General features: G+C 47.2%; 1 protein-coding gene across 4 annotated transcripts; it reads right to left on the minus strand.

The window, feature by feature from the left end:
* Positions 1-621: 621 nt before the first annotated feature.
* LOC109454198 (uncharacterized) lies at positions 622-18,437 on the minus strand. Of its 4 annotated transcripts, none has more exons than XM_074338288.1 (12): positions 18,338-18,437; positions 15,677-15,720; positions 14,542-14,665; positions 14,008-14,103; positions 12,680-12,762; positions 9,462-9,578; positions 8,265-8,352; positions 4,695-4,774; positions 3,944-4,070; positions 3,439-3,534; positions 2,616-2,692; positions 622-2,134 (listed from the first exon to the last, which is right to left on the minus strand). In XM_074338288.1, the coding sequence occupies exons 2-12, from the start codon at positions 15,713-15,715 to the stop codon at positions 1,019-1,021; spliced, it is 2,043 nt and encodes a 680-aa protein (XP_074194389.1). In that variant the 5' UTR covers positions 15,716-15,720; positions 18,338-18,437; the 3' UTR covers positions 622-1,018. The 4 variants fall into 4 exon arrangements, with proteins under 4 accessions (XP_074194389.1, XP_074194391.1, XP_074194388.1 ...); XM_074338290.1 differs by having other exon boundaries at positions 14,008-14,068; positions 18,338-18,436; XM_074338287.1 differs by having other exon boundaries at positions 885-2,134; positions 3,439-3,537.
* Between the last annotated feature and the right edge of the window lie 4,085 nt (positions 18,438-22,522).

The following is a 22,522-nucleotide window of genomic DNA, read 5'->3' on the forward strand; positions in this document are numbered from 1 at the left end:
CCTTCCGGGAGATAAAATATTTTATATCTTGATGTGGGTGGTACAGACATACATAAAATTCATCAAGGTATGCACTAAGATTTATGAACTTTTACATATGTTTGTTATGCTCAGCAAAAAGAATTTTCAAAACACAAAAACAGAATCCTGTGAGAACAGCTAAAAACCAGTAAGAAATGCATCTTTTCATGTAACAAGATCTCCAGAAACAAACAGTCCAGGGCTAGCGCAGACACACAAAGACACAAACTAGGGAACTAGAACGACTGTGACTTCCGGCCACTCTCATGGTCATAGGACGGCTCCTCGTGTCTGCCAGTACAAACGGCAAGTAGAGGGACTGGCTAAATGAAACCACTTCTTTCCAACATCCTCACCAGGAGTCACATCCAACAACTTCTCACACTAACCAGAACTGGGGGACATGGCCTCCCCTAACTGCCAGGACTGGGAGATGGAGGTTTTTTCACAGTGTACATTACCAATCAGAACAAACCCCTAGGTTCCATTGTAAGGAAGAAGGTGCAGCTTGGGTAGATAACTAGCAGGATGCACCACACTAGACCTAAAAGCAAATCTCAAAAGAAAATACCTAAGATTCAATGACACAAAAACCACATACTCTGCTCGAAATTTAATTAAATTAGAAATTAGCAACAAAAAGGCAACTGAAAAACACCCAGATACATACATGCAGGAACTTTCCAGAATGACAGAAATGTTCTGTATTTTGAGTGGGGTGCTGGTGGCGTATATATATACATCTGTCAAACTCTTCCAACTCGTAAGATTTATGTATTCCACTGTAAGTAATTATGCCTCTACAAAACCATAACCATATACAGTTATTTAAAAATCTAATTCCAAATAAGCCATGTGTCAAAGATTTAGTGATAATGGAAACTAAGACAATATTTAGAATCAAATGAAAATGAAATTACATTCAAACGTGATGTAGCTCAACGAGTACTATGAGAGATGATTATAGGCCCGAATGTTTCTCTTTCCAAATTGGAAGTTAATTAGCGAGCAGCCCACCATATGAATGGGACACTGATAACGGCAGGATGCCATTCCTAACGTTCTCTGTCCTGGCATGACTTCTTTTGTGCACGGTGAGTGAAGAGCTGTGTCTGAAGGCTTTCTCACACTGATTACATTCATAGGGTTTCCTTGCACTGTGGGTTCTCATGTGTACGATGAGGTATGAAGACTGACCAAAGGCTCGCCCGCATTCCTGACACACGTAGGGCTTCTTGCTGGTGTGGGTCCTCGCGTGTTTTCTGAGGGATGAGGGCTCACTAAAGGCTCGCCCACACTCCTGACACGCAAAGGGCTTCTCTCCCGTGTGGTTTCGCATGTGACTCTTGAGGGTTGAGAGACGGCTCAACACCTGACCACAAGTCGTGCACTCATGAAGTTTCTCCCCTGTGTGGATCCTCTTGTGCATGTTCAGGTGGTTGCTCGTCCGGAAGGGTTTCCCACACTGGTTACATTCGTATGGTTTCTCTCTGGTGTGAGTTCGCAGATGCCGCGTCAGTGACGAGTGCTCCCTGAAGGCTTTCCCGCACTGACTGCACTCAAAGGGCTTTTCGCCAGTGTGAGTTCTCACATGGCTCCTCAGAGAGGATGGCTGATTAAAAGCTTTCCCACAGTCCTTACATCCGTAGGGCTTCTCACCCGTGTGGTTTCTCTGGTGCAAAATCAAGTTAAAGTTCCTCGTGAAGGTTTTCCCACACTGACGACATTCAAAGGGTTTCTCTCCTGTGTGAGTTCTCATGTGGCGCCGCAGGTTCGTGGAGTATTTGAAGGAATGCCTACATTCCTGACATTCAAAGCACTTCTCTGAGGTATGGGTCTTCTCTGAGTTATGGGTCTTCTCGTGCCTGAGAAGGTCGGAGCTGTATCTGAAGGATTTTTCACATTTGTCACATGCATAGGTTTTATCCCCACTATGGATCTTCTCACGCACCAGTAGGTGAGTGGTCTGGAACAAGGATTTCCCACTCTCTTGGCATGCGTAGGGGGTGCCTCCAGCATGAATTTTCTCATACTGAAAAAGTTGTTTGATGCTATTAAAAGGCTTCCCAAGTTCATCGTATCTGTGGAGCTTTTCTCCAGTCGGAGGTTGCTCCTGTCAATTGAGGAAAATGTGAAGACCAAAGACTTTATTACATCCACAGACATTCACCCCCAGGTGAGTTGTGTAGAGGATCAAGACATTTCTACAGCTGAAGCCTTTCCCCTTTCCCGTGTCTGGACCATTTCTACCCTAAGTGGATGCACTGCCACAAAGAGGTATCATTTTCATTACTTTCATGGGCTTCTTAGATAAAGACTTTTTGTGAATAGTTTGAGGCTAAAATAAGTTCCAAATGCACCATCTATGTCACATTTATGAACACGATTAGTGGCGGGAACTCTTTGAAAACACATCTTGATCTACGTTTCAAGTTCTCCCTCCCTTCACAGACTCTCTCCCAGAAACTGCTTTCTCCTAGGTGAGCACCTGCTGCCTTAATCTCTCTCTGGCCTCTTGTGCTGTTTTTCTAACCAACAGCAATCCCACACTTTTCCTACTAGAAAGGACCAAGAATAATCCTTGTGTACCGTACCCTTTTCACGGCATCGGATGGAATCTCCGCAAAAATATCTTGGTTAAGAATTAACTCTTGAGTTTGAAGTTGAGGTTCTGCAATTAAGAGGGGGGAAAAAATTAAGCATGCAGAGAAGGAAACTGCAGGATCAAGGTGACCAAAAAACTAAGCTCAGCATATGTGGATTTTTTTTTAAATACTGATCTTAAATATGGGAAGAAATTGTGAAAAGGAGGAGTGTATCAGAGTAAAGGACAATTTTAAGGTATTTGGCTATGTGAGGAGTGATGTAATCACGGGAAAAAGGATAGAAGTAGCAGATAATTTACTAAAAAAAGATTCTATGAAGATTGGGACTGATGTTGAGAGAAAGTATTAACAAGAACAGGTAAAAGGGATCAACTATCTGGTGATGGAAGGAGAACTGACTCTGGGTGGTGAACACACAATGTGATAGATAAATGATGTATTACAGAATTGTACACCTGAAACTTATGTAACTTTATTAACCACTATCACCCCAATAAACTTTAAAAAAAAATAAAATTTAAATAAATAGATAAATAAGAACCTATAGTGAGGAGGAACTGGATGAAATATACACATGGAAATGCTAAATGTGAAGAGGAGGTAGGATAAATCATTCTATGAAACCAGAGTAAAGTATTAGAGATAAACAGGAAAGGGAAAAACGAAAGAAGGTGGAACTCACTAAGGGATCTCAACCAAACAACCTTCTCTGTTAAAGGCATTGAAAGTGTTGCCCTTTCTGACACTTTCCAAATCTAACATTCATCTTACCAATCAGAGCTGGCACTCTCCCAATCTGCGTGGTGCTCACCTAGACAGGCTCCTGGGAAGATCCCACTCCCGGTGGTCCACAGCTCTTCTCTTTGCTCCAAATGGGAAAACGTGCTGGGTTTGCATAGTTGATCTCCTGCTTGTGGGGAAAGACTCACGGTGTGAACAGATTGCACTTGCCATGAAACCAGGGTTCATCTTCTTTAGACTTTAGGGGCACTAGGGATGGGAGTAGTGAAATAAGTATGCCTAAATTTTGATGGGCACAGCAGAGCTCTTTCACTAAGGAACCAAAGTACACGTTCCCTCACAGGGTCCCAGAGGACACTAGAACATTCCAGTCCCCAAAACCTAGGGCCTAGCTCAGGGACACATCTGAGAAGCCCAGAAGCAGCAGATAGAGCTTCATTTCTAGAAGTCACTACACTAAAAGCACCATGAAGGCAGGATTCATCTGTCTTTTCACCTGTTTCCAAACCAGCACAGTTCCAGGAACCCATACTTGCTGCGTAAGTGTATGGATGAAGCGATGAGGCCAGCCTTACCCACAGAGGCCAGGTTCCTGTAGTTCTCCAGCATCACGTCTCTGTACAGGCTTCTCTGGGCAGAGTCTAGAAACATCCATTCTTCTGGGGTGAAGAGCACAGCCACATCTGCGAAGGTGACTGGTTCCTACAATGCACACCCATTACCACTCAGCCAGGGGCCACCCCTGCCAATACACAAGACGATGGTGGGGGGCTGGCAGGCTTGGGGAATGGACACCCTGTGCAGAGGACTTTCAGACGGGGCCCTAAGGCACCTCAGAATCTACCCCTTGGCTCAGGCCTCAGACTAGAACTCCTCTCTACCCTTCCCTCCCTGAGGGACAGCATCCAGAGGCGTGGCATCAAAGGACCTTAACTTCATGACAGGACTTAGCTATTGACAGCTAGCCAGGAAGCCCTTGCAGTTTTATTCCCCTCCAGCCCCAGGCCACAGCGGACCTGAGCAGGCAAGAGAGAAATATTTGGTAAATGACCAGTGTTTGCTCCAGCGAGATGTGAAGGATATGAGACGAGGACAGTTCACATCCTTGCTTTGTTTTCCCTCCTGACGCTCAGCACAACACAGCACTCAACAGGCCGGGGAAGGTCTGACTGCGAGGTTCGGGTCATTGCCTGGCCTGTCCCCCATCCTGCTAGAGACCCAGAGTCTGGATCCTGGAGACCCACCCTGTGGAGTCGAGAAGCTCCAGGCCATGGGAAGGGGACAAGGCGGCAAAGCAAGAAAGAAGAGCAAGGATTTCTTACTTACCTGTACACAGGTGGTCAGCACCCCCCGATCTTCCTCTACGCTCTCCTCCTGGAGCCACACGGGGTCCTGGGCAGGCAGAGCTAAAGGAGAAGTGGGGGAGCTGTGAGGCCCAGTAAGCACATTCGCAGACCAAAGACTGCCCACTCTGATTGTGAGTGACCACACGTGCTCACACACATATGCACACACTCACAGGGACACACAAGGTGCCTGCACCCCCAGCCTCCTTCTTGGTCTCGTAGAAGCTCCTCTTCCGTCATGCCTCTGGCTGGCAACCCCATGTCCGAGACCTTCCTCTTCTCTTCTCCCTCAGTACTCTCTGCCGCAGCTGGCAACCTGCCCCTCTGGGCGTCAATTCCCACCTCTACCAAAACCCTAGGCTGACTCACATCTGAACTCCAGACCCACACACCCAACCATCGGCTCCACTATTTCCACCTATCTAACGGAACGCGAATGGAATATCCAGCATGAGCAGAGGTGGGGCACCCACCAGGCAGGCAGAGAACAGAGCCTCGAGACAGGATGATTCTCAGGCCTTGAACTTGCACAGGTGGGTTTCTAATTTGCTTGGGACCTAGCACCCCTTTTTTCCCTCCCTTTGGGAACAGAAATGTCTGCCCTATTCCCCTCCCATCATTGTGTTCTGGAATCAGAATCCTTGTTTCTGGTTTCACAGCTTCACAGATGGAGAAGAATTTTGCCCCCAAGATGGACCTTCCCCGAGTCTCACCCACACCTGATTTAGATGACTTACATGATGAAATTTGGGACTTTCTGAGTTGACGAGATTTTGGACTTAGAGTTAGTGCTGAAATGGGTGAAACTTTGGGGATGCTGGGATCACCTGAATGTATTTTGCATGGGGGAAGGACATAAACTGGTGGGCGGGCAGGGAGCAGAGAGCAGACTGTCAGGGGTTGAATTGTGTTCCCCCCCAAAAAAGAGGAAGTGCTAACTCCCAGTACTTCAGAATGTGACCTTATTTGGAAATAGGGTTTTTGCAGATGTAATTAGTTAAGATCAAGTGAAGCAGGGAAGGATTCTGGTTCCCCCCAGACCTAACCCATGCGCCTTTTCCCTTGGTTGATTTTGCTTTGTATCCTTTCCCTGTTACAAACCATGGCCACGCACACAGCTGTATGCTGCCTTCTATGAGCCACCAAACCTGGGAGTGGACTTAGGGACCCCTGCCACACCGACTCCACACTCACCCCAAGTCTAGGCCGCCACCATTCCATTCCTAACGGCCTTCACCCACCACTCATGTCCTGCCTGAAGTCCATCTTCGCCCCAGGTGCTGCAAGGTTAGAACCACAGGTGCATGGCACCACTCACCTACATGCGCCCCTGGCTCCTGGTAGCCTAGGAGATGGGCCGGGTTCTTTTCCCACACTTCCAGGCCCTGCATGGTCTGGAGTCCACTTGCTCTCCAGTCAGCTCACACCCCTCCCCACTTCCCTCTGCTCCCTGCCCACAGCCCTCTGTCCCCTTGAGGGATTTTACAGATGCTGTTCCTAGGGCTGAGATCCGCTCTCCAAACCCTCTCCAAACAGCCCTACATCTGGCCAAGCTAAATGATACCGTAATTATGATCGAATCCAGTGCTTGTTCCCCAGGAGATATGTGGCAACGTCTGCTGTCTTAGTTGATCAGCTCAGGCTGCCATCACAAAATACCACAGACTAGCGGGCAATAAAACAACAGAAACCTATTTTCTCACAGCTCTGGAGGCCTTAAGTCTAAGATCAGGATGCCAGCATGCGCCACGTCTGGTGAGAACCCTCTTTTTGGCCTATAGATGGCAACCTTCTCACTATGGCCTCACATGACACCAGTTCTACTAGGTCAGGGCTCCACCCTTATGACCTCATTTAACCCTAATCACCTCCTTAAAGGACCAATGTCCAATACAGTTGCATGGGAGGTTAGGGCTTCAACATATGAAGGGGGAGGCACAGTCCATAGCACCTGGAGACTTTTTGGTTATCAAGATTGGGGGGAAGGAGGCGGTTATAGGCCAAACTGTGTCCCTCCAAAAATTTGTATATTGAAGTCCTAACCCCAGTTTCTCAGAATATAACTGCAATTGGACACAGGGTCTTTAAAGAGGTAATTAAATTAAAATGAGGTCATTATGGTGGGCCCTAATCCAATATGACTGGTGTCCTTATAAGAAAAGGAAATTTGGACAGACACGTACAGAGGGAAAACAAAGACCACAGCTGTCCACAAGCCAAGGAGAGAGGCCTGGAACAGATCACGGCCCTCAGAGGAAACCAGCCACGCCCACACCCTGAGCTCAGACTTCAGGCCCGCAAAACTGTGAGAAAACAAATGTCTGTTGTTTAAGCCGCCCGGTCTGTGGTACTTTGTTATGGCAGCCCTAGCACACTAATACAGGGGAGGTGCTACCGTGTTTCCCCGAGAATAAGACCTAGCCAGACAATCAGCTCTATGCGTCTTTTGGAGCAAAAATTAACATAAGACCCGGCATTATATTATATCCAGTCTTATAGTAAAACAAAACCGGGTCTTACATTAATTTTTGCTCCAAAAGACGCATTAGAGCTGACTGTCCGGCTAGGTCTCATTTTTGGGGAAACGGGGTCCTGGCATCCAGTGGATGGAGGCCTGAGATGCTGCTAACGAGGCCGAGGGGGACCCCACAGCAGAGAATGATGTGGCCCCAATGTCAGTAGCACTGCCGTTGAGAAACCTTGGTCTAAGCTTTGATTTCCCAGAACTCCTCTCTACCCACAAGATAAGTCCTCATGTTACGCGCTCCTATTGCACACTGGTCTCCATTTAAACACCTGACTGCCCAGCCAGACTGGGAGCTCCACGGGGGAGGGGGACGGTGTTTTACCTCTGATGGTTTCCCAGTGCCCCCCACACCACAGGAGGACAGTCACAGAGCACGTCAAGAGCAGAGCGTACTCCAAGTACTTCCAGAGTACTGCAAGGCAGTGCTTGGCCCAGAGGCCTACCAACAAAACATACAGAAGAGCAACACAAAAGGATTACTTCCTGTCAATGATATAATACAGATTCCAGATGCAAGACTGCGTGATATTGTTAAGAATCAAAGTTCATTATTCTCACTAGAAGGCAAGCTAAAAGGAAACAACTGCCTTGCAATTAAAGTTATTTGTCCTCCAGAATTAATTATTTTCCCCTGCTTCTCAGGAAATGTGCCTTTTAACCTTCATTTTTTAAAAGCTCAATTAAAACATGCACCATTTATAGTCAATTCAACTGTAATCTTCAGCATTGCCATAATTGTGTAGTAAAAAATTTAATCTCTCCCAAAGAGAGGTCTGGCCTTTGCCACAGCTGAATGGGGCCTGCTCTTTCTTAACTGAAAGATCTGAAACCGAAAAAAGAAAAAGAAAAATCTGAGGACTGTGAAAGTGCCTTTCCCCGTGAATACATAATGAGAAAGGCTGCTGTCTTCCCTCCTGATGGTACCAGGCAATGTCTGCAGTCAGAGGAAACCAAGGCAGGAGATGCCAGTCCCCACAGGACAGCAGTGCCCTCTGGCGGCCATTCCATCCGGCACTCACTCACCAGAATCCCCGGCCACCCACAGGTCCGGGAGGCCCAGCGCAGGCTCAGGAGTGGCCACCCTCTGAATCCACACGGCCACCTTCAGGCCCTGGACAGAGCGACAGGGTCAGATTAGAGTCACACAGTGGTCAATGGGATCCACTCACACCTGTTCACTCAGACTGAATTTGCATAATTGGCCCTGCTTTGGGGGACCTACTGATAAAAGGAGGGGACACGCCCTGTTTACCGGCCCAGATTTACCCAATTCCTCAAGACAAGGCTAATCACTGCGACAGAACTACACCTCCAAGGTGGGATGGGGACAGGGGTGCAAGGTGGGGTAGGCCTTCCCTGAGCAGCCTCCAGCTGTGGGGGAAAGCTCGGCAAAGCACGCAGGGGGTGCTAGCAGGCTGAGGGGCAGAGGGGGGCTGCGGAGATGGCCCTGTGCAAATGAGGGGAGGTAGGCAGTTGTTTCTGGAAGGAAGCCCTGTCGTGGAGGAAGGATCGGAACACTCCTCTACTGGAAAGGTGTCCGACCTGACTTGTACTTCTAAGGGGCGCCTCTGGCCCCTGTGTCCAGGGTGGGCCCAGAGGAAGCAGCAGCATTCCCAAGGGTACAGAACAAACGGTGGCTCTGGGCAGGGCAGGGGCAGTGGGGACAGGAGGAGCAGTCAGATGTAGGTTATAGTTTGAAGGCAGAGCGCATAGGACTTGATGGTGGATCGGGAAGTAAACGTGGCAGGTCCCTCGGGGAAGGGACAGGCCCCTAGAGCAGGTGGGAGGAGGCCCCTTCTCCTCCAGGCGGGGCTCAAAACACACCTTACAGTGTCCGTCTCAGATACTCAGCCCGGACCCTCCTCACCCAGCCCTCGGGTCACAGGACCCACTCATTCCTGTAGGTTTCCTGGCCATGGACGAGGGGATTGGGGGGTGTGAGGGTGGCTGGATCAGAGGACGAAAGGCTGAACCATACGAGGCAGGGCCAGGGCCAGCGCCTGAGTGTCAGCCCCTGCCACCTGTCACCTTCAATGCAGAAACACTAGGGCCTGTTCAGTAGTTTCTACCAAGAGCTAAGCCTGGGCCTCCAGCATGTTCCCAGTTCCCAAAAGTGGGCCCTAGATTCCTGCCTCCCCTCCAGCCTCCTCACTTACAGAAATCCTGAACCCCAGGCCTTACTGGCTGGGGTCCCCGCTGCAAACCTCCTCCCAGGCTTACTGTGTATCCAGAAGGCCAAGGCGACTCCCGGAGAGCTGACTGGTCCTCTGGAGTTGGGGGCATCCTCCTCTCTCCCGTCATGGGCCTGCCCTGCATCCTGAGGTCCAGCCCCGGCCCCTGGGAAAAGGCACGGAGGATGCTGAGCAGGACACAGGTGGCACTGAGGCTGTTCTCAGCTCAGAGACCCTCGGTTTTGGGGTAGTGCCATCAGAAGACGGGGCACACAGGTCTGGCAGTTTCAGACCTGGTGACTGTTTGCTCCACTGCTAGCCACCACCAAGGGGCTCCAAGGACAGATCACAATGGACCTGGCCCCTTTCTGGTTCTGGGGGGCCCTGGCTGGAAGTTAGGCCACAGCCCTTAGAGGCACTGCAGGATGTTTGAGCACAGAAAGTTTGGGAGCCCTTGGTTCTGAATGTGAACACTGGTCTGTTTTCTTCGATTCTGTACTTGTCCCTTTGGCATCCGTCAATCACAGGGCCAAGCTATTGGCTCCAGTTGTTTACGTCTCCCCTGCCATCCAGAACCCATCCTCTGAACCACCTCCTTAGCCACATCACACAAGGCAATACACGCCCATCCTAAGTCACCCAGGCCAGGTACCACACAACCAGGGACAGCTCCTGTGCCCAAGGCCCCCCAGAATTATTCACACTCACCAATCCTGTTTATCCTGCCCTGTGAAAATCCCAGTAAAGGCTCTGACCTAGACTCTTCCCTCATCCCTTTCTGCCCCCTGACTGACCCTAACACTTGCCCTGTGTGCACCCATGTGTCATGACAAGCCTTCTGCTCTCAAGAAACTTAAGTCAAAAAAATCTTTCTGTGGCACTGCCTGTGTCGTCACTCAGTCACCTCCATAAATTAAAACCCCGTGGGTGTATTTTGAGACAAATGTTTTCATCAAAGTAATTTTGACACAGATCACTCTTCTTGAAAAAAAGGTTCTGAGGAGTTCAGCCTGTTTGTCCGGCACACACTTCCCGAACACTGCTAGTGTGGACACTGTGGGTCCGGCAGAGAACAGGGCTGTGAAACCGCAGCTGCTAAGAACCAGGTGTTGTGGAGAAGAGGTGGCGTAGGAAGGCGAAGCCTGGAGACACCCATTCTCAGTCTCCTTTGGGGCTCTTCTAAGAGCAATTCCCAGCTACCTATGTGCCTGCCCCTCCCCTGGCCTAGCTGACCATGAGGGGGGAGGACATAGGGCCTTGGTCTGTCCCTGGCCACCAGCACATACTCCCACATGACAGGGAGGCCTCAGAACTGCCATTGGGGGCCTCAGTGATTGGAACAAGGCTCAGTGACACCTGTAATGGCCCAGAAGGGCCAGAGAAAGGGTCAACACCATCAAACAAGTGGTAGGTCATGTGACCTCAGGCAGATCTTGGTGGCTAAGACACTAGTCTCAGGAGCTAGGCCTGGATTCAACTGCCAGCGCCAAGTCCAGCTCTACCACTTTGCAGATGTGCGTCTTCAGGGATGAAATGCTCAGTTTCTCTTCCACACGTGTCTGGAAGCAGATTTCCTGTGGCCACTCAGAACATTCTGTGACCACCTGTTTCCTGGGGCTCGGATACAGGAGAGGCCCCTTCTCTCCCACACCTGGTGTTCACTACTGAGCTGGAGCGGAGTTCTGTGGAAAGTGCTGGAGCCCCATACTGAGGGAAGAGCCACAGAAACTGGAGAGGGGGTCCTCTCGAGGCTCATCCTCCCTCCCTACCTCTCACAGTCCATCTGCTGATCTAGACATGGACACAGGTGGGGCCTGGAGATGCCTTCCCCAGCACCCACCTGCTCATTCCTTCGTTCAACGAGCGTTAACTGAGGGCTGTACACTGACACACAGCGTGCTCTGTAACAGGGTTACCGCTCTGATCACATCAGATGAGGCCCTGGCAATTCAGCAGCTTCAATAACACATTTGCAGATCTCAAGCTCTTGAAAACCACATGCCTTTTCCCAAGCAGCTACTGGAAGACACCCTCTGCCTAAGCAAGTGTAAACCAAGGACCATGAGGACCTGGGGAGGAGGAGGGACTCAGCTGCCCTGGGGTCTGTTGCAGGCCGTGCAGGGCGAGGGTTTTGGCTGCCCCGAAGCCCACACCAGGTAAGGCAGGGCTGAAGCTCCCCTGCTCAGGATGAAGGAATGGAACAGAGGTCTCTACAACGCGGGCCACACCATGCCATCCACTGGCCCAGCATCTCTGCCGCTCTGAGGCCAACACCATCCATGACAGACGTGGAGGGGTGCAGACTGAGGGAGCCCAGAGATCTCAGTGGCTCCAGGATAAGCAGGCCCAGCCCAGAGGGTATGTCCCCCTATCCAAACCCTAACCCTCAAAATCCCCAAGAATGGGAAGTCAAACCTTGGAAGCTCCTATAGATTGGGGAGATGAGAACTCAGGGTCAAAGCGGGGACAGAAGGGCTCTGTGTGTATCTCCTCGTGCACTGCAATGTGCGGGCTGGTGCTAAAGGCTTTCCCCCCACTTTGAAAAGGGCTTCTTTCCAGTCTGGGGGTCTCGACTTGTCTCCTAAGTGGGGAGGGATCCCTGACAACTTTCCCATGTTCTTTATAATCAGAGTGGCCCTCTCTCCTATGGGTTCTCTTGATCCCGTTATGGTTACAGTTCCTCCAGAAGCCTTTCCCACCGCATTTAAAATATTGGGGCCTTCTCTCCAGGCAGAGTTTGCTCTCCTGACAAGGGGCGAGTGAGGACGAAAAGCTCGCCAACATCCGTGACATCCATGTTGCGCCCAGGGAATGTGCCCATCAGAGGCACATCTTCAGGCTTTTCAGAGGCGCACCTTTTTAACACAGGTCAAGTTCTTCGAGGATGTCGTAGGCTCCACCACCAGGTTTTCCCACATTCTTAACTTTCCTGGGGCGTCCCTAACAGACAGTATGTCTCTTATGATTGTTGCAGAATAAGTCACATTTCACACAATCAATGTCTGAGTCGCATTGATAGAAATGCTTACTTGGGGGAACCTTCTAGAAAGAAAGTCTTGAACAACAGGCAGAGTTTACCCAAACTTATGAGTCACAGACTACGTAAATAGTCATACTCACAGTTACAGACACAGTGTCCTCTCAGACACTGGGGGGTGCCCTAGTGGAATGCCCTGGCTCAAATGGCTTCCTGGCCTTGGGGTACATTTCCAAGTCACATAATATTCCTCAAATTCTCCAATGAGGATCACCCGCCGTGAATCTTACCATTTGCAAATCATAGGACGAATTTTCCTCCAAAATATCCTGCACAGGAATAGACTCTTTGGGTTTTGGTTCAGATTCCCAGTCTAAAATGAATTGGGGTGGGGGAGAAACTTCTTTCAGAAAGAAATAGTGGTATGAAATCGACACACACAAAAAATAGGCTTTTTCAAAAAATATATTGACCCTAAACTTGGAAAGGCACTGAAAGGGAAGAAGGCATCAGTGAGTAAAGTGAGACTCTAAAGAGTAGAGCTGTGTGTGGATTTTGGAAGTGACAGGAACAAGTGGAAATGAGAGGCTATTTTTCCAAGCAAAAGATTCTATGGGGAGTGAGACTGCTGTTGCCAGAAAGAGAGTTATCAGAGAAATAAGTAAGAAGCAATTAGACAAAGCACACACAGAAATGGTCAACTTAAAGAGGAACTGGATAAACGTGTGGGTAAGGATGTGGAGAAATCGGAACCCACGTCCACCGCTGGTGGGAACATAAAATGGTGCACCTGTTTTTAGAAAGCAGTTTGGTGGTTCCTCGAAAGTTAAACATTGGGTTACCATATGCTCCAGAACTCGACTTCTAAGTGTATACCCAAGAGAACTGAAAAAGTGTCCATATGGAATCTTGTACACGAATGTTCACAACAGCACTATTCACAATCACCCAAAAGCAGAAACAACCAGACTGTCCGTCAACAGACATAAACAAAACATGGTCCTTCCACACAGCGGAATAGTACTCAGCCTTGAAAAGAATGAAGCACTGACACACACTACCACATGAATGCACCTCAAAAACATTATGCTGAAAGATGACAGATACCAAAGGTCACATGTTATATGATCCCATTGATCTGAAATGTCCAGAACAGGCAAATCCAGAGAGACAGAAAGCAGACTGGTGGTTGCCAGGGCCTGGGGGGAGGGGAGAATGAGGAGTGACTGCTCATGAGAATGGGGTTTCATTCTGAGGTGACAGAAATGTTCTGGAGTTATGGTGGTGACGGTTGCACAATTTTGTGAATATACTAAAAGCCAATGAATTGCACACTTTAAAAGGTAGAATTTTATGGTATGTGAATAATTCAAATTTTTTCAAAACAGAGAAATTGGAACATATCTTGTTTTGAGACCAACGGTAAGTATAAGAGGACGCTAGAATGTGAAAACAGAAGAAAAGCTAAAGCAACTCACCTGAGAAACCGCACCCCAAATAGCCTTCTTTCCCCTCAGAAGAGAGCCTTTAAAATGCTGTCAGACTGACCCTTCCCAGCTAGCAGCCCCTCTGATGGGGGGGTCACAAGATCCCTGCGCCTGGCGCCCCCGGTACTCACCCACACCCATGGCACGGAGAATGCCTCGTTGTGCTGCCCTCTGCTCTTCTCTTGGCCCCACCTGGGAAACAAGCCTGGGTTTGCATGGTGGAGTCCCTGCTCATGGAGAAAGACACATGTGCTGAGGGAGGGAGGACTTGCCGAGGAAAACAAACGATTCCCCACCAGCCACCCAGCTTCCACGTGGACTTCAGCTCATGACGCTGGGCCAGTACAACGGTGGCCAAGTGAGCACACCCAATCTCTAATGAACTCAGTGAAGCTCATTCACAAGGGCCCACACCACAAACGCCCTCCTCTCTGCCCCATGGGGCTCAGGTTATCTAGGCCCTAAAGTCCAAGACCAAAGTCAGTGAGACCCACATAGGTCCTGACTATGGAGAGAATGCAGTCAGTGCAACAGATGGAGCTCCATTACAAAACCGGTGAACCGTAAACCCCACCAGGCCCACACCAGACCTTTGTGGTCATGTGACAGGCCCTGAAGCGTTTGGCATCTACGTACAAGAAGGGCTGGAGTAGTGCTAGCCTTACCCCCGGGAGCCAGCGTCCTGCAGTTGTCCAGCATCCCGTGTCTGCTCAGGTTCCTCCGAGTACCGTCCAGCAACGTCCAGTCCTGGATGAGCCTCACCGCCACATCCTCGAAGGTGACTGATTCCTATGAGGCAGACACATATACTGGCTCAGCGAGGACCACCCCACCGCTCAGCAGGACGACTGCGGAAGGGAAACCCAGCGCAAGAACATTCAGACAGGGAGCTCTCTCCAGTCCCGGGCTCAGCAAAGCCCGGGGCCACTGGTTTTTGTAAACAAAGTTTTATCGGCACACAGCCATGCCCATTTGTGTACCTGTCTCCATGACTGTTTTTGTGCTGCAAAGGCAGAATCTAGTAGTTGCCTGTCAAGCCCAAAACATTTATGGTTCTTTTAACATTTGGACAAGTCCGGAAGTATAAGTCGTGGCTTTCTTTGTCACTTCACTGACCAGTGACAGCAGAGCCTGGACTTCTCAGCCTAGAGAGTTTTTCCTTATTTAAGGCATGAGAAGTTTGGGTTTGATCGCTTAATTTTCATGCCGTCCCTAGACTTCTATAAGCATGTAGTAATCTTTTATGCCTGTTAAAATAGGACTTCTGTTGCCCCTGAGAAATGGCATTGTAATTTCAGGGTTTTCTAGAGCAGCACTGCCCAGTAGAGCTCTCTGGGAGGATGGGAATGTTCCACTCCTGCACTTGCCAAAAGGGCGGCCACCGCATGTGTGGCTACTGGGCACTTGAGAAATGTGGCTCAGGTGACTGAGAAACTGAATTTTTAGTTTTACTGGATTTTAATGAGTTTAAATTTAAATTCCTACAGCCACATGTGTTTAGGGTAAGTCTTACAAGAGAGAGCAGGGATGGCCCTGGAGGAACTCTGCTGCCAGCTCTAAATGAGCCCCACTCTTCGGTCAGACTCCGGAATTAGGCACAGGACCCCAGGGTCTCTGTGGGGACCCTCCTCCCAAGCCAGTTCCCTCCAGAGGTCATGCTCCAGGTCCCCTGGGGCACGGGAGAAGATGCTCCACATTTCCCTGCCCCTTTCTTCCTCAGCTGATGGCAAGGAGACAGGGCATAGGGCTCAAAGTACATAATTATCCCCCCTCCACCATCCAGACTCCCCAGCCCCTCACCATGACCCCAGTGCCAGGGTTTAAGGTCTCAGCAGGCATCCTCTCTGCAATAAAAGAGAAACGAAGTATAAGAAGGAGTGATAGTGCAAGCAGAGCACCAAACAAGGGTTTGACCCAGATAATTCCATTTTTGTGGGCCGCCATTGTGGTGACCAAGCGAAAAACCCTCACAGGGAATGTATCTTAGTAAGCAACGTCCAGGGCCCCCATACCACTTTTCAGGCCACGGGACCGGATCATGTCTACGACCTCCTCTCACCTAAGAAAAGGATCATTACTCTTCTTATGTTCCCTCAAGCTACCTCCAACACCCTCTACTTTTCCTCCCCTGCCCTTATCAAGTTGTGATTTTTATATTTATTTGTTTAGGTGATTTTGCCTCTGTCTCTCCAACCATGATGTAAAAACTAAGTATAGGCCTGCGTCCACTTTTTTCAGGACCCCAAATCCTGCCATCAGCACAGCACCTGATACATTCTAAGTACTTTATATATTAGGGGTTGGCAAACTTTTTCTTTTAAAGGCCAGATAGTAACTATCTTAGGATTAATGGGGCAGATGAAGTCTATAGCAACTATTTAATTGCAGTTGTAGTACAAAAACAGCCATAGAGAACACATTTAAAAAAAAAAAAGTGTTCCAATAAAACAATTTATAGAAACGAGCATTGGCTCAGAAAGCCATGGGCCAACGTTTGCCTACACCTGCTCTATATCAGGTAGTAGAGAATAAATCAACCACCAAATTGTAAATTCTGCCTCCTACACGTGTCTCAAACATTGCATCTTTTCCAATTTCACAATTACCATCAAGACTCAACTACTATCACCAGAGTCCTAAACTTATCCAAGCTCCTATATAGATATGGACTCTGCATTCATTCTTGTCCATCCCAAACTCCATGCTCAATCCAGGAGCCGGTTCTGTCTAAATCACAGACAAAATCACGCCACCACCCTACTTAAAAGTCTTGACTCAGTGGTTTCCCAGTGGCCTTAGAACAAGGTCCAAAGTTTACCATGACCTTCAGGGCCATTCTTTCCTCTCTAACCTGGCTCATCCATTCAGCACTGTTTCCTCTAGCTTTCCCTGTCTTTTTTCTGCTCCTGGAACCACCAGGCTCTGTCCTGCCTGAGGGATTGTACATCTGGAACGGTCTCTCACATCTCTACTCCACAGCCCAAACCCCTGTCTAGCTACATACAACTCATCTTTTAGGTTCAAACATGGGACCCTTTTTTAAGATGTCTTTCCTGACTTCTTCCCCAAGTTCTCCTGTTCCATGTTTCCGTACTACCCTTGTCATGATTAATTTAAAATGCCTTCCCAGATAGAATAAAAACTACACAAACACAAGCACTGCATCTATTTTGGTGGCATTGTTTCACCCTGTGTGGGGCCCAGTCCATCCAAGGCAACCTACAGTGAAATGTGCCAAATATCAACACTCCCAAAGAACAATTCAGTATAGCTAGCCTAAGAAGGCATGTGCCTGCATGCACAGGCACACAAAACGATATAACAACACAAAAATAAATATAAAAATGACTTAAAGTGCCTGTTCATATAACATAATCCACAACAGATTTCAGATGTCTTTAAGAAACATTAATCCTTTCTAGAAAGGCAAGGTGTTACATGTATTTCTTTTGAAAACAAACATCTCACTCATAAAACTGAAATCTGCTGTTTAATTTTCCTCCAGAATTTTGTCCTCATTTTTCAGTACAGTGAACTTTGACCTTACTTAATAAATAAATAAATACAGACAGACAGACATCCCATTTATGGCCAACTCAACTCAATTTCAATTGCCAGTACTAACAAAGCTATATATGTCATCTTTTTCCTGGAGGCCCCTATGTTTTGAAGCTTTGCGGCGATTTACATGCTTGTGGTAACGCAGCCAACGTGCAAAGCACTGAAGAGTCTTACGTTTCCTTGATAGACTTGTGAGGTAACTGAGAAATAGCTTTTCTTAAGACACCCTCACCTGACAGTGAAAAAAACTGATACTCACAAAATAAAAGTAACAAATTGAAAGCCGTTTTAAAAGAAAGAAAAAGAGAAATGAAAGGAAAAGGAAAACGTAACGAAAGCTAAGTAAACAGGTCCTAAGCTTAGAAACTGCAAATTGTCAGTCACAAAAAAAAAAAAGTCTTGTCATCTAATTCATCCCTTGATAGACGGTGCATTCCACTTTTTAAATTTACTTGACAAGTCATTCAAACCAATTAGCACACGTAGACTCAGACCTAACTTTTCCATTACAAAGCCCGATCGTATGAAATGCCATAGTAAACAAAACGTGAGTTGCTTATAAACAGTTATGTTGCATAAGGGCGCGAGGGTCCGGCCCCACAAATCGAGGAGGATGGGTGAGGGCTGGGACTGGCCGGTGTCACCATTCCTGAGGTGCAGGACCTGGAGTGCACTTCGTGATTCCGATGGATGAATGGCAGTCCCGCCGGCCCGGAGCGGGGCTACCTGAGGACGAGGGAGGGCCGCAGGGGTGGGGGGCACGGCGGCGAGGCCGAGCTGTGCGCGCCCAACCCCGGAGCCAGGGCGACCGCCGGGAGACAGCACGTCGGCGGGGGAGGCCACCCTAGGTCGTAAGGCCCCTCTCTGCCCTCCCCGCCCTCCCCAGGGGCTGAGCCGCACCTGCAAACCGCGGGGAGACACTCCCACCGCAGCAGGCCGTGAGCACCCTGCAGGGACATCGCCCGCCGCCGCCTCCGCTGTGCACTTCCGCTCTGGTCTGGGGCGCCGGAAGCGGAAGTGGCTGGGCTCTGATCATCCAATCGCAGAGGAGCAGTTCTAGTTTCTTCCCTAGAGTCAGGCTTTAGAGTTGGTTCGGAAGGACCTGGAGAGTGGGTTTGGGGGACGGGGTCTTTGCCGGATGCTTAAGGCTGGGGGCGAAGCTTAGGTCCAAAGGGCGGGAATTAGAGCGCGTCCTGGGCTTGGGGGGGTGAGGGAGGGCGGGGCCTCGCTGGCACGTTGGGACTGCCATGTTTGACCTTCCTGCCCCCTCTCCGCCCTCCACCTTTCTCCTTTCGCTTAATCCAGTCCCCTAAAAAAAACATATCCTGGGTAACATTTATTTTTAAATCTTAATAATTTTCTTTAAAAATAGGTTTGTATACAGTCACGTGCTGCATGAGGATCTGTCAGTCAACTAAGGACCTCATTTACCATGGTCCCATAAGATTATAACGGAGTAGCGGATAAAGGGGGTCAAATATGTGGTGACGGAAGGAGAACTGACTCTGGGTAGTGAGTACACTATGTGATATATAGATGATGTATTATAGAATTGTTCACTTAAAACCTATGTAATTTTATTAACCGTTGTCACCCCAATTAATCTTATTTAAAATAAAGATTGTAATGGAGCTGAAAAATTTATATCCCTTGTGACATAGTAGCTGTCCTGATGTTGTAATGCAAGCCATTACTCAAATACTATTGTATTACGATTGCTTACAGTATTCAGTACAGTAACATGCTGTACAGGTTTGTAGCCTAGGAGTAATCTGCAATGCCCTGTAGCCTAGGTGTGTAGTAGGCTAGACCATCTAAGTTTGTGTAAGTGCACTCTGTGATGTCCCCTAATGACGCATTTCTCAGAACATATCACCATCGTTAAGCAGCACTGTATCTTATTTCTTCTACAGCTTGCCTTTCTCACTAAAAATAAGATGGAAAAATTTGTGCAAAACAATAGATAGGAAATCTGACTCTTGTTTCTTAAAATTATGTATATGTCGTGTAGTATAGATAATACATACACAGGAAAACTTCAAATGAAGGTCTCAGTCCAATCCTAAATTTATCTCCTCAGAAACAACCACTGTAACCAGTTCCCTAATGTTTACATATCGAGCACATGTATATTATTTCTTAAGATAAATATCTATAGAGCATCAGTTGATTGCTATACGCTAGGTGCTAAGGTTACAAATCTCCTTCCTGCAAAGGTAGGTGCTCCAAGTGGAGGTTGGAGGAGAGACATGAGGTTGAGCCATTCTGATAAAACTAACCCAGCAGATTGTTGCATATGACATATTATCAGAATATTTTTTAAAAACTGATATGATAGGTGGAGAAATCAAGAAATTTGGCATTTGGTTGAAAGTGGGTCTTGAAGGATGAATATCAAGTCATAGGGAATGGTTAGTGCAGTGGGTAGGAAATGTTGTAAGTTGCGGGTATAGTGTCAGCAAAAACACAAAAGCATGGAGGAAGTACAAGTTGTAGGAATAGATAAATAGATCAAAGAAACAGAACTGCTCAAATGTTGACTCAGGCATATAAGGACTGACAATAAAGTTTGAGAACTTGCCACAGTGTGCTTACGTTGGCAGCACTGTAAAAACAGCTTGGTGAGGTTTCATAACCTTGATAGTGTATCTGTCTCAGCTGTGCTCGTGTCGACATGTGACAGTGTCTTGCTGAGTGGCATTCATTATCGTTATGTGTTTTTGTGTGCCATCACAAGAATGTCTAAGCTTAAATTAGAGCAATGAACATTAAATTTCTTGTTACAGCCTCTTCAATAAATGGTGCTGGGAGAATTGGATAGCCACGTGCAAAAGAATGAAACTGGACTGCTATCTGTCACCATGTACCAAAGTTAATTCAAAATGGATCAAAGACTTAAGCATAAGACCTGCACAATAAACTGCATAGAAGAAAACATAGGTACTAAACTTATGGACCTTGGGTTGAAAGAGCATTTTATGAATTTGACTCCAAAGGCAATGGAAGTAAAAGCTAAAATAAACGAATGGGACTATATGAAACTTAAAAGCTTCTGCACAGCAAAAGAAACCATCGACAAAATAAAGAGGCCACCAACTGAATGGGAGAAGATTTTTGCAAACAGTGCCTCCAATAAGGGGCTAATATCCAGAATATACAAGGAACTCATGCAACTCAACAACAAGAAAACAAACAACCCAATTGGAAAATGGGCAGACGACCTGAAGAGACATTTCTCCAAAGAGGACATACAAATGGCAAATAGACATATGAAAAAATGCTCACCATCACTAATCATCAGAGAAATGCAAATGAAAACCACAATGAGATATCACCTCACCCCAGTCAGAATGGCTATCATCAACAAGACAAATAATAACAAATGTTGGAGAGGCTGTGGAGAAAAAGGAACCCTCATACACTGTTGGTGGGAATACAGACTGGTGCAGCCGTTATGGAAGGCAGTGTGGAGGTTCCTCAAAGAATTACGAATAGAATTGCCATATGACCCAGCAATTTCTCTCCTGGGTATCTACCCAAAAAATCTGAAAACATTTAGAGATAAAGACACGTGTGCTCCAGTGTTCATTGCAGCTTTGTTTACGGTGGCCAAGACATGGAAACAACCAAAATGTCCTTCGATAGATGAATGGATAAAGAAGTTGTGGCATATATGCACAATGGAATACTATTCGGCGGTAAAAAAAGATGATATAGGAACATTTGTGACAACATGGATGGATCTTGAGAGTGTAATGCTGAGCGAAATAAGTCAGACAGAAAAAGCAGAGAACCATGTGATTTCACTGATATGTGGTATATAAACCAAAAACAACAAAAGAACAAGACAAACAAATGAGAAACAGAAACTCATAGACACAGACAATAGTTTAGTGGTTACCAGAGGGTAAGGGGGGTGGGGGGTGGGGGAGATGAGGGTAAGGGGGATCAAATATATGGTGATGGAAGGAGAACTGACTCTGGGTGATGAACACACAATGGGATGTATAGATGATGTAATACAGAATTATACACCTGAAATCCATGTAATTTTACTAACAATTGTCACCCTAATAAATTTAATAAAATAAAATCTAAAAAAAATTATCCATACTAAAAAAAAAAAAATTTCTTGTTAAACTTGGCAAGGGTGGAGTGAAATCAGGGACATGTTTATGGGGATAATGCCATGAAATAAACAGCAGTGTACAAATGGATTAAACGTTTTCCTGAGGGGAGAAAAACGCATCCTGATGAAGAGAGGTTGGGGCAGCCAGTAATGAGCAGAACTGATGAAAACATTGCAAAAATTCATCGAATTGTGCGTCAAAATCATCAGCTAACTGTGAGAAGCATAGTAGACCAAGTAAACATTGATAGAGAAACAGTTAGGAAAATCTTAACTGAAAATCTTGGCATGAGAGAGGTGTGTGCAAAAATGGTCCCGGAGCAGCTCTTGCATCACGACAATGCACCAACTCACACAGCACTGTCTGTGAGGGAGTTTTTAGCCAGTAAACAAATAACTGTATTGGAACACACTCCCTACTCACCTGATCTGGCTCCCAATGACTTATTTCTTTACCCAAAGATGAAGGAAATATTAAAAGGAAGACATTTTGATGACATTTAGGACATCAAGGGTAATACGATGACAGCTCTGATGGCCATTCCAGAAAGAGTTCCAAAATTGCTTTGATGGGTGGACTAGGCACTGGTATCGTGCATAGCTTCCCAAGGGGAGCACTTTGAAGGTGACCGTAGTGATATTTTGCAATGAGGTATGCCGCACTTTTTCTAGGATGAGTTCACGAACTTAATTTTCAGAACTCGATGGGCATCCATTATGTGTTAGGGGGAGTATTTCAAGTCAATGGAGAAAGGAAACTGTTGGGACAATTGGCTAAAGGACTAAGTTGTTGCATCCCTATTTCACATTATTCATGAAAATAAATTCCAGATAGATTGACTCAAACATAAAAAAGAACTTTAAACTGTTAGAAGAAAAACAAGTATTCCTAACAGATTTTGCTTTATATTTTTCAAAGGTGTGGTATTAGTTGCATAGTGCAATGATTAAGAGTC

This window comes from Rhinolophus sinicus, linkage group LG07, assembly GCF_036562045.2.
Source record: "Rhinolophus sinicus isolate RSC01 linkage group LG07, ASM3656204v1, whole genome shotgun sequence".
Classification (NCBI taxonomy): domain Eukaryota; kingdom Metazoa; phylum Chordata; class Mammalia; order Chiroptera; family Rhinolophidae; genus Rhinolophus; species Rhinolophus sinicus.

Bases quoted from the DNA above. Each gene is read 5' to 3' on its own strand.
- LOC109454198 (XM_074338287.1), bottom strand. From the start codon at position 15,715: ATGCCTGCTGAGACCTTAAACCCTGGCACTGGGGTCATG. The intron at 8,353-9,461 runs GTAAGCCTGGGA...CGCTCTGTCCAG, and splicing joins CTTGGCCTTCTGGATACACA to GGCCTGAAGGTGGCCGTGTG. The intron at 4,071-4,694 runs GTAAGTAAGAAA...TGTGCATTGTAG, and splicing joins TGCTGACCACCTGTGTACAG to GAACCAGTCACCTTCGCAGA.